Raw genomic sequence first — 12625 nt, 5'->3', positions numbered from 1 at the left:
CATGTTTAATGACTTCTTTAATCATTGGCAGTATTTGCACAGATTTTTCGGATTGTTCAAAAGTGTCTAGTAAAAAATCTTCTTCTGCCTCATCTGAATGCATGGTGATATTGTGATAGATGGCAGCCCTATTAATTAAGTGTCCAAACCCAATATTGCCTTCTGGAGGAGAAGGTTTAGATGGATATATATGCGGGTCAGGAATATCTGGTATATCCTGTGGGTTTGGATACTCCCAGTCTGGTGAACCTGTTGGGTAGGGAAAAGGGTCATCTGGGTCTTTCCCTCCCCCCATGCTATACTGATCATCATCAGCATCCTGAGGAGGTGTATGTTGAGGAGACTGAGGAGGAGAATGTTGAGGTGAAATATTCAAAGGAAGAGCAGGAGAAGGAGATACAGGAGAAGAAGGGTGCATAGGAGATGTGGCAGAGTTCTTCTTCTTAACAGGCACTGGATGTGTAGGTGCTGTATCTGACTTCCTCTTCCTGAGTGGTGTGGTGGAAACATGTCCTGTTTCTGGATCTATGTATATCCTTTTTTGCAAAGGATCAGGTCTAAAAAGCGCTTCTTCTTGAGAAATTGCTTTTGACGCCGATTTTTTCGGCTCCGGGCCTGGTTTCTGCTCGTCTTTAGCCTCAGGAGTTGTTGTATAGATCTTTGGCGTACTTTTTGGCACCGAAGGTATTGTTTTCAGAGTCGAGGCCTGATTCGAGGGCTTAGAGGCACCGGAAGCAGGCTTTGTGGGTTTCAGCACCAAAGATTTTGGGGTGGAAGCAGGCTTCATTGGTGCCGTCTTGTCTTTAGGAGTCAACGGTTTCTGAATGTTCTTCGGAACCGGGACTTCTTTTGGTTTCGGTGCCGAGGGAGCTGGTATTATCGGCAGTGCGGTTTGCTCGGTATGGAGCTACCGGAAGGCTTTAATATTTTCTTGTGAGCCGGGCTCGATGGCGGGGCTTTCGAAGCAATGTCTCGGTCTTGACTGGGCCCCGAAGGTGGAGTTTTGACCTTAGCCTTTGTTTTAGTGTTTGGGGCTGGGGTAGGGGCAGTCGTACTCACGCGTTGACCTGATGGTACGGAGTCATCGGAGTCGTCTGCCTCAGATACGATCTGGAGATCATCGGAATCTTCCTCGGAGACACATGGTTCTTCATCAAAGATATCCACCAGTTCCGGAGCTGATCTCTGCATGTCGCGTCGACGGGCCCTCTGATCTCGAATGGTCTTCTTGGATTGAATGACGCACAAGCTGTGCAGCTCGACTCGTCGTGTTCAGGTGACAAACACAGGTTACACACCTTGTGATGGTCGCTGCGTGGGAATTTTGCCCAACACACGGGGCATTTTTTGAATGGTGTCCTTTCCATGAGTTGTAGGCCTCACCACGTGGGTAGGCCCAACGGCCCGCGTCGACGACCAGAATCGAAGTGATGAGGTTGAGTCTATATATATTGAAGTTAAAGTTTGTTTTTAGAAGTTTTTGCGCGTCAAAGTCTTTGAAAAGTAGATTTCGAAACGGAGTGGAAAAGTTGCATCCGAACCCAGTGGCGAAAAAAAAACAATCTAAGGATGGAGCTGATGCCCATGCGCACTATCGTCCAAGGGAGGAGTCACCTATCTTGTGACTACAAGGACTTCTTCCAGGACGACAACAACATGCAATCATCCGAGCCCAACACCAGGTGGCGATCTAATGCACAGTGTAAAATCTGCAGCTCATATGCCTCCAACATATGGTTTTGACTATGTAGCCACTAGAGTATCTGTGAGGGCATCATTAAACAGGAGGAAGGGCACAGATGTTGCTGGGCCCTGGCTGCATCCCACTCTGCATCATAATCAACACTGTCCTTGGTTGCTGAGGGATAGATAGGGTTAGAGTCAGTGTGCAGGACAAAAAGTTACACTTTATTAATTTCGTAATGGCAAATCTATTGAGCTCAAGTCGACATCTGTTCAGTATCGGACATAGATGTCGGCAATGGGTAATCTGCTGGTGGCGTTGGCACCAGGATCAGGGCAGCAAAAACCAGCGTGGCTCTAGCGGCTAGAGTGAAAGTCTGTACCCAAGTCAGTTGAGGCCTGCTAACAGTTCTGGAGAGAGCAGATGGAGCTGGGGATGGATTCGCAGGCTAAACCTGACTGGAGGCCCCTACGGTTCTGTGGGGTCTGAAAGAGCACCAGAGGGAGTCAGGGGTGGAATGAAAATTTGCGGCAAAACCTCTTTAAAAGCCTCGATCAGCTGCGAAAATTAAGGGCATGCAGGGATCAATTGAGGGATGGACTCCATGGCTAGTGAACTTGAAGTTGTGTCCCAAGCCCAAACACCAAAGGTACAGCCCTTTTGTGGGTCCATGACCGACAGCTACTTCCTGCAGTCATGGCACCGCTAAAATGCTGTAATTTAATGTGGGCTGAACATGCCCCAACATAAGTATACAGTAAGAAAAAAACATTTGGAGTCATCAGAAAACAGGAAAAGTTGGGAGCAGAGATCTGGATCTACACCAGAAGTCGCATAAAGAAAGGACATCAGTAAGAAAAGGACATCAGTACACAAGGGTGGCACTAATATGCTGCATTGCTCCGTTACCTCCGGGGTCCTATGGAGTCAGTGCAGAGCTGCACCGCACCATCTTGCGGCTGCCTGAGCAGTGATACAAAAAGTCTCTTGATTCAGTCTGGGACCTGGGTGATAATATACAGCGAAGACTCAGCAGTTGGACGTGTCCATCAGAATTGCGGTTCCTTGCCAATATGGCTCCCATGTGACTAAGCAGCCCCTGGGCAGCTCAGAAATCCAGTCGCAGTTGCATCCTTGCCTAGTGATGAAGCACCCTAATAGGTAAGAAGGCTCCAATAAGGCCGCATTCATGATCATCCCCCACGTCCCTGCTGCCATCAATTTGTCCCAGCTCTGTGAGGAGCTTACTGTAATTTTCGTCTGGAGCAGTCCTCCTCAGATTGGTGAAACCCAAGATATTTGCTAGACATATGGGGCCTTGCGCCCGGAAATGCTGACTGGTGGTGCCTTGATCTAAGCATGTCTCAAGTCCATCTCTGGCTCTTCCTCACCCCATCTCATGCCTTGCATCCTGGCTTCAGCCTATCTCAATGACAGTGTGGGGTAACGATTCTTATTGATGTGTGCCATATATGCTCTCTGCTCAGTGGAATGTTGTTCTAACATGGCCTGGCATAAAAGATGGCACACTTCTATGGCTGTTCCCCAACATAATGAATCATGGTTTTTCTGCTTTAGGTTGTGAGTTTCACGGTTTAGCATACACCAGTCATTTCTGGTGACTCTGTCAACTTTGGAAATGACCAACCTGGGGTTTACACTAGGGGTTCTAATGACAATGTAGTGGACTACTGTGCCCGGGAGTGATGCGGCAGGAGCATTTAGACAGTTGAGTTTTGGTGGACCTGAGATAGGTGGGATCTATGGCGCTGCAATCTAGTGATGTCTCCTTGCACTGCGTGTTGGTTTGCTTTAAAGCCCTCTCCCTGCCAAAGATCTGCGCTGGGGGGCTTTGTGTTGTCAGTGGTTTCTTGGTGGACATAAGAAGAGAATTTGGGGCAGGTGCTCTGTATAGCAGTTCTTGCATTTGTACTTGCTGACCAGGGATCTCCTCTTCTCATAAGGTCAGCTGCCTTTTTGACTACTTATTGCCGTGGTTGTGGATATCATTTGGGGCTTGGTATTCAGTTAACCGTGGCCTCTGACCATGACTCTATAGCTTTCTTGCTGTTTATCCCCTGCATTTCTTTGGGCACCACCTATATGAGATGAACTTCAGGAACTTCAAACCTCTGGTTTTCCCCCCAGTGTAACTGGTGGCAGATATACAGAGGCTCAGCTATACTGACCCTGGAAGGTAGGAGATGCCCAGTCGAGGAGGGAGGTGCTTGGGGGCGAGAATTAGTGAAGTCTTTCAAACCTCAAACTTCCATTTCTTGCCACTGCTCATCATTTCCTAAATGTCCCCCCTACACCCTTTCACACCAAACCACCATCTGCAGAATTTGCGGCAGGGAGGCACATTTTATGCTATTGTTTTTAAAGTGTATTTGCTAGTTGCTAGAATCAGTACAGTAGGTTTTCATGGATGATTCTAAAGGTAGGCTGAGCTGTCTGGATTGTTCTGGTGCTTCGGGCTCTGGCATGAAGCCCAGGACCATTGTTTCGCAGCACCTGTACATATTTTGGGTGTATGTCAGGTGGAATGCACCCAGTAGAAATAGAGGTACTGACTAGAGGCACTGAGTTATTTACTGGACTGAAAAACACCTGATCTAGTGGTGAGGCAGTGTCTTTTATACTTGGAACACTATAACACGTGTTCACTGTCCAGAAGGCTTGGGTATGGAGAATGTGTGGGAGAAATGTCCTGTACCACGGCACATTTTGGTCTGTTCTGTTCTGCTGGGATTGTGTGACATTAAATGTACATGCACGTTTTGAGTTTGGCCAGGTTTTGAGACATACGTCATGATGTGTTTAGCCTCCCAGGCCTACACCAGGTTGTTTCTGTTTTGCACTGACTGGCGCCTGATGTGGGGTAGGTGCTTCCTGGCCAAACATAGGCGCTTTTAGGAATTTGGGTATGGGGTGTTTTTTCACCTCTTCTAAACACAAACATGTATTTCCAACAAATACACCAACTGCCTCTTGAATTTTTCTTTGCTAGAAGTGCTGGTGTCTATCTGAAGTTTTCAACTAGTGCACCTGCTGCTGACTCCCTTGTGAACCACTGGGCAGGCATGCATTCTTTGTTCTGTGGGGGTGAGATGCCAGCACTTCAGCCTACTGGCGCTTCACAATGGCTCTGGCAGAGCTCTCGTGTGGTTCACCAGGTTTGAGCCTGTGGGTTTGATGTGGCTTGGACCATGAGTCCACTGTTTGTTGGAAAGGCATGTTGTGTTAGTATCACCAGGAGTATGTTTGTCTTCGTGCTGGGTTTGTGTTGTGGGGGTTTTATCCAGGTGGGAGATGGCATGGATGGCCAATGCAATCTTCAATGTTGGGCTAAAGACCAATGGTGTGGTTTTGTGTCTGTAGCTTTTGGACTCTTTGTGCAGTGGTAATGTTGTGGGGGTGGTAGTGTTCTTGGCATTGCCGTTCGCTGTAACCAAGGGCAGTGATGTGGGGCAAGGGCTTATCCCAACAGCACTTCCACTAGCTGGCTCTCAGCCAGAAACCCTGCAGTGGGCCCCAGTTCCCACCTTCTACTTTGCCATTCTCTGTTATTGATCATCAGTAACTGCCTATGACCCAGCTGCTCATCCATAAGGAGAGCTGAATTGGCATGCCGAGATCCCATGAGTGCGGCAAGCGTGCCATGACGATCACCATATAAGCTAAAGCAGAAGGATTACACTGTTTTCGTTATTAGCTTTTCTCCAATACAAGAACGCAACACCCATCTGAAGACACAGAACCCAATATAGACAACATCTCAGATACATGAAAAGCCTCAAATATATGCCAAATCAAAATGCAGCAACACCAGTTCACCCTGACATCAGTCAAATTTCCACACAGAGACACAACTTTGTGATTTTGCAAAAACACACGTTGCAGTGGTTTATATGGTCACTATGTGTAGGAAGCTGGCTCTGTATATACTATACCACAAGGAAGGTATAATGTGCACAGGGTACAGGGAGTCCCCAGAGGTATAGCAGAGGCTAAATTAGGTAACTACTAACATCTTTCTTTGCTGTAGTGTGAGCGAGCAGTTAGGCTTATCCTGAGGGCGTGTTAAGTATTTGTTGTATTCATCCAATCAAGACTGAAGGCACCTACTCAGAAACTGAATTCAGACCAATTTGGTAATTAAAATAAAGGTATTCTTAAGTTTTATTTTCTAGAACCAAGCAGCTCTTGGTACAGGTGGGTGTAAATATACTTTCAATCATAGAACATGCCAAAAATGAAAATTGGGAAAGGATTTGCAATTGTTACAGACTTGTATTGGTACGAAAAGCAGTTTAAATTACACAGTAATTACTTTGGATTACTTTCTCGTTACTTCTGGATTACATCGACTACTCTGGGTGATAAGCCTAGATATCACACCCTAAACTTTGTCACTTACTGGTAAGTATGACAATTATTAGTTTAAATCATAGTTACTTTCTTCCCATACAAAACAGCAGTTCAACACTTTTTGGGAAAAAACTCATAACATTAGCTCCTATAAGGCTCATAGCAAAAAGGCAGGTGTAGTCTATGCATCTTTTATTTCCCTTTTCAGTCGCGATATAGCAGTAAAACACTGATCAATTATCAATTAGGTAGCATGCTTTCATGGAAACATTTAGTACAATTCACTATGGTAGTTTCACTTCCATTAAAGATCTTGACAGAAGCTTAAACTTGTTAGGTGTCGATGACTGTCAATGCTGTAGGACAATTTAAATGCTAAAATGCCCAAGCGCCTGCTCCAGCAAGGTAGCCATGTGTGTTTGAAAAGTTCTGTGCTACTTTGTCTGTGTGTCACCACAACCTATGTTTATGAATTGTACAAAGTTATTTGTCTGCGAATATATTAAGATATTGGAGTGCACAAAGGTGGGTGCAAAACATACTTCTTGCACATCCTCCTTACAAAAAGCATTGGTAAACCAAATAAGTCTGGTGGTGGCCACCAGCTTTTTTGGCTTTTTCAATGTTTATTTTGTCATGGTTTTTTAAAAACTTTATTGTTGGGAAAGCTGTCTGGCCCTCATCAATTAAACAAAAAAAGATAGGATCCAAGCAACATTATTTTTTGGTCTCAAAGAGCACATATTGCCGTAATAGTCCTTGGCATTGAAAGGAACTTCTTTGTGTGCAGATGTGCTTGGTGTTAAAAGGCAGAATGATGTCACACACAGCGAAGTTAGCCTTTTGCTGAGCTGGGCTGACCCACTGCCCTTACGGTATGCAGTACTGGGTGGAAAAATGTGAATGACACAACAACAGACCAATGGATGACCAGACTGATAAAAGTCCCTATAATAGTAAAGACAAAAGGTATTAGCTAATGCCAGACCAAAAACATAAAGGAGTACTATCCAGATAGCTGTGCCCACTCACACTGTCAAAACAGGCTAAGTCAGACACTACAAATTCTTAATTTCCTCTGAACAAAAACAGCCCCACAAACACACCAAACTGACTTGTCATCAACAGAGCCTCCAATGACAGCTATTGAGTAAGCTTTCTTGACTCACTATGAACAAGCAGGCTTAACACATAAAGCTTTCACACATCCAAGCCATAAGAGAAAATGAAAGAAGCAGAGCTATGCAAGCAAAGTCACTCTGCTGGACTTCATAATGCGCCCTCCGATAGGTTCAATTGCCGATTTAAGCAGAAGTCACCTGAATATTATCGTGATCCAAGTTTAGACAGCTTTGGTTTGTTTGGTAGTAGTGACCAATTAATCCAGATTTGTAGAAAAAAGTTCAGGACTTTACATATCAATAATGATCACCAACACTAAACATTGTTCTGGCCATTATTACAAATGCTTTTCACTCAAATGTCCTTTATTCACTGGTGTTTTATTAGTCTTGTTAACTATACATACAACCATAGTACTTGAAGATGAAATTAAATGTGCCCTTCCCCAAACCTCTCCATTACAATCTCTACCACCACTGATTCTTCAAAGCTAATAAGCCAATATTCGCATCTTACTTACCTCATATCTTGTGGGTGCGATGAAGTTTAAATAATAGTCTTCCACGTCGTAACAAATCGAGAACGCCATTTCCAGAACGTCCTGCAAAGATTGATGACCTCATGTTAGCAGAAGGACGAATGCATGCCAATGGGACAAATGCAGAGAATTTGCTCCTAGTTGGAGCAATGGACCCCCCACTTGTTTAAGGGTGATAAGAAACAAAGTTTGTGCATCTATACAGTGCCCACTTCTATAAACAGATCACAAATGTGTTCATTTACCATGGTTATGCGGGCAATGAAACTCTCTCACCAGTGGACCCTGAAAAGCCCAAACCTCAGTACTTTAGTGAAAGAAGCCAAAGCATCCATGGAACCAGCAGAGTATGTTTCAAGAGAACAGAGAGAAAGCAGTTGTAGCAGTTTATCATTCTCCTACCCTGTCTCACGTTCTAAAGCAGATTTATCACAATGTGCGTGTAACAAATACACAATGCATAGATATTGGAGCAAACCCAGCTACCTACCAGAGAAAAAACAGAACACAAAGGAAAAACTCAAAAAAGAGCACCAAGAACACACGCACCTTGTTCTGTTTCCCAGAAGCCTTCTCTCTAATGTGTGGACAGTCTTTTCCGATGAGTAGAGTTTTGATATCGGCCACTGCAACTGAGAGGGAGTGCGTCATGAGACAAACAGTAGAGACAATACAAGAGCAACACGGAAGTAGCACCCCACATTAACAGCCTGGAGAAAGAGAGCGAAGGGAATGGAGAGGAAGAAACCAAGGGGGAAACCATGGTGGTAGATAGGGGGAGAGAAACGTTGGAGGCAAGTAAGGAGAGAAGAGAGTGAGCTCAAACGAACAGGCATATTCATCACATACCCTTTTCCTGGAGACTTTCGATTGGTGGATTCTCTGTTCCATCCTCTACATCCCCATAGTGCAGAACTTTGTGATTGGGTGAGAGACGGCAGTACCAGAGCTTATCTGAAAACAGAGAATAGTTTGAGACTGAATTAGAATCATAGTTTAAGATGAGAGCACAGTATATAAGGAGGACATGAAGCATGAGTCCCTGGAACTGTCTAGCTTAACCTTTCAAGAAGAAGAGATGAGATCCTGATATACTCACAAACAGTCCTGCTCTATTCCCAGGAGGGCAGACATGCTGAGAGACTACTGCTGAGGATTTAACAAGCCCAAAAACAGAAATGACTTCCACGAACCAAAACATTATGGGGATATGTCATTAAGTTTCCAGAGGGACAGCAAGGATGAACGAGCAACATGACATCCGATACTCACAAACTAGGATCAATTCTCTCCAGAGGGATTAAATGCTGAAGAATAAACTTGAACACCCCCTGAGGGTCTGTGACACCAACAGACTAAATAAAGGATGACGAAGCACACTCAAGGATCCATCAACACGCTTGTAGAAGGACAAACACAATAAAGAATATATCGGGTATGCTCGCTCCAAAGGGTGCACAACATAAAACAAGTTACTAGATGGAAAATACACTTTGAGCAGGCTTTCGTACTACAAAAGGGAGCAAAAGATAGAATCATCCATCCGGTGAGGAGCTGTTGTAACGTATCTAGGGCTCTATGTAATGTGCCCGATTCATGCCCTTATATAGGTATAACTTATCATATCCTTATATAGGCATAAGAATCATAACCATATTTAGGCACAGCCAATGCAGTCCAAATACGGCACGGCTACTTCCACTAAGCTCCTAGAGTACAACGAGTTCTTGAAGACAACCGGCCTTCAGCAGGACGGGACTTCCCCCTGCTTCAGTATTGATTTGTCCCAGAACTCCTGGAGCGTGTAAAGAACTTCGAGTTCTTAGTGACGTAATTATGTCCACCCTTACGTCAAACTCAGCACTTTCCAGGTATAAATATACCCACATCTGCCCTAGCAAACACACGGTGTTTTGGAGAAGATCGACTAACTACTTGCCCGACGCCCTGCTGTAGCGAGTGCCGAAGGAAGCCGACCCTCCAGCTGACGCACTGTGAGAGACGCTGTCTTTTCTCCTGCCGAGAAATCCAGCTCCAGTGTTTCCCTGCTACCCTTGCGGTTTACTGGGTGATCGAGTCCTGAGAGAGAGATACAAGACCTCCTTCATTCTATAACCAAGGTACGGAGCTGATTAGACCCTTAGACAATTCTTGGATAGATTCTTGGCAGAAACTATTTAACTCAAGCTACACCTCACTTACTTCTTCCCTTGTACTAGACTTAGGTTAGGTACACCGGGGTAGGCGTATTTTAGATGCACCAGTTGAGTACTTTTAGTCATTATTTATCATTGTATGTATTTTATCTATTTTATGTATTTTATGGCTTAGAAACCATATCATGCTTTTACAGTATTATTTCATAATACTCCTTTTACTGTACGCACTTTACTTCATAGCAAGTATTACGATTGTTGCAATTAACTTCTCTTGCATGAGAAAGAAGACTGCTCAATAAATAACCTTTTTATTGAAAACACCCGTCTCTCTATTTCTCTGCAAAAACCCTGGTGAAACAAAGCATGCACGATTGACTAAGCGAATTAGCCATCTATTGTTTCTGCGACTCTGAAGATATATTTCTTATTCTTGGGGAACAAAGTTGTCATGTTATATGGTTGTCAGAAACTAATCCCTTCTTGTGTATTCGAGAAAGTTTCTAGTGACCTCTGAGCTAGCTGGCATTCACAATTAAGTCTAACATATTCAATAGAGACCTAGTCGACTTCAGTCCTAAGTCGAAACTATAGTTTATGTTATTCCAATGCGCAGAGCCTATTGGGAATATAGGAACTACACTACAGAGCGAACACAGCAACATGCGTATGCGAGAATCTCTACAAATAAAAATAGGTGAAAAAGGGTATAATTCGAAGGAACAGATGCAGTGCCGCTTGCGGACCATGTCAGATTACTCTTATTTTTCGTGGTCTTATAGAGCACAAATCTGTCCCGGCATCATTAGTGTGCTTTACATGAGAAACAGAATATTTTACACATTTTGTCTGGGCATGGGAAGATGTTGGGCCAAGGCTAGAATTCATGTTTGGTTCCACAGTTTCAAAGTCATCGGCTTTCACTACAAGGCCACAACTCCTCCCCACCCGCTCCTCAAGGAACTCTGGCTCCTTTACAATCTTATTTTACAATGATATACCAGAATATGTACTGTGGTGTCATTCCCTCGATTTAGATTTTAAACTCTGGACTTTGTAACTATTTTGCCTTGCACAGAGAGGCTCTCTGCTGCCATGGACCAAGGCTGAATGTTTCCAGGTCTCTACAAGGTTCAGTGTGTGTGTGAATTTTCTTTTTACATCCACAGCTGTTCACCCTGTGTGCTATGCTTTTTCCAGACGCCTAGGGGACAACTGCATCAGCTTATCCCCTGCATCTTTCTGTGGCTCTGATAGGGACCTGATGTTAATCAGAGAAGTGATAAGCTGCACAGAATGGAACACAGCCAGAACTGCTGCTGATGTTGGCTAATGCCTCTTTTTTTGTAGTGGAGAGGCGAGAGAGCACAGGGTCTGCCTGAGGCCAGGGGTGAGATCAAAGCAGATAACAATAAATCCTTCATCAACCAAGAAATGTTCATATAGCACCTCGGCGTAGGTATAGGGAAGGCTAGTGTCTTAGAATTACAAAACTGAATGGTCAATCAGGGGATGGTATATCTGATGCGTCAGGCCAATAAAAAGCAGGAAGGGCCTACCACGTAAGCAAGTGCGATCTGTACTTAAGGTCAGCTGCCCAAGAGAGATAAAGCTTGGAAGTGCAGTAACCTAAAAAGGTGCGGCTAGAAATATCTCACACTACTACAGTCCTATAACACTGACAGTGAACTGCTGAGAGAACTCAAACTGTGCTAAATCTAGTGCTGAAACATCTGCTAGAGAAAAAGACGCTATCAGAGTTTTATAGAACTAACAAACCACTGCTGTACAAGCTCACATTATTGTGAGTTTTATAGGTTTATAGTGCTGGTAGGGCAATGCTGGGCTTGCCACCGGCATCAAGGCATTTGCTTTCATTGAATGGCAGGGCAGCGTCAACTGTGGCTTGCGTAGATGCACACTTCTATGCTGTATGCAAAACTAAGTAGTAGGCGGGGACCTGGCCAAGGACTTAGAGTTGGTCATGGGGAGAAGCTGCAAACTTCTTCTTGACCCCTGTGAGACAGGCTCTTTGCTGCCTTTGGTGGTGGTGTGCATTGGCCTGATGGTGGTGGTGGCAGTGATTTCCTGAGTGTAGGCAGTAGGGGTGATGGCTTATGCCCTTGTCAGAAGAGTTACTTACCTTTGGTAATGATATATCTGGTAGAGACACAGTCTAGCTGCAGATTCCTTAACTCAGAATATCTACCCAGGCGTCAGACTGGATCTGGAAAATCTTTTTTCCCTAGCGTTACCTCTGCATGACAGGAGGCAGCGTCGCCCTGCTCCATCCTGACATCGTCCACGGAAGTGACCTCAATGGAGCCATATAAGCTCCTCCCGGTGTGCTGACGTCAGTTTTCTACAGGAAACTTTTCAGCGCCAGAACGCGGAGTCATGCAAAAAACTGAGATAGCATAGGAACAGTGTGTGTTAAAAAAGAACAAAATCATTGAAAACGCTCCTAGAATCGTTGAAAAAGCACCCAGTACCTGGAGGGACTGAAGGGAGCTCACAGAGTACTTGCGGTGAGCAAGGGCCCAACAAATTGCCAAGCCGTACCCCACCTTGAGAGGGTAACGACTGAGGCACAAAAGATTGGACAAGCCAGGCACAGCTCGTCACCACAGGAGGGAAATTAAAAGAGCCACAATACTGAAACAACATGTTGCAAGACAAGTGACTAGAAAACTCACTACACACACCCTCCAGAGATTGAAGGACTGTAGTACCAAAGAGAACCCAACCCAACAG

The 12625-nt window shown here is 44.6% G+C and overlaps 1 protein-coding gene across 3 annotated transcripts in view; it reads right to left on the bottom strand.

Annotated features, from left to right (window-relative positions):
- Positions 1-12625, bottom strand: part of ELMO3 (engulfment and cell motility 3) — a 254101-nt gene that overhangs the window by 16747 nt on the left and 224729 nt on the right. For all 3 annotated transcript variants that reach the window (XM_086947764.1, XM_086947765.1, XM_086947766.1), the window contains 3 exons: positions 8565-8669; positions 8265-8347; positions 7698-7778 (listed from right to left, as the gene is read on the bottom strand). In XM_086947764.1, coding sequence (XP_086803890.1) covers positions 7698-7778; positions 8265-8347; positions 8565-8669 — 269 coding nt within the window. The remainder of the gene's footprint in view (positions 1-7697; positions 7779-8264; positions 8348-8564; positions 8670-12625) is intronic.

This window comes from Lissotriton vulgaris, chromosome 12 (genome assembly GCF_964263255.1).
Source record: "Lissotriton vulgaris chromosome 12, aLisVul1.2, whole genome shotgun sequence".
Classification (NCBI taxonomy): domain Eukaryota; kingdom Metazoa; phylum Chordata; class Amphibia; order Caudata; family Salamandridae; genus Lissotriton; species Lissotriton vulgaris.
The sequence above is the reverse complement of the archived record's forward strand: the minus strand, read 5'-3'. Positions and strand labels throughout refer to the sequence as shown.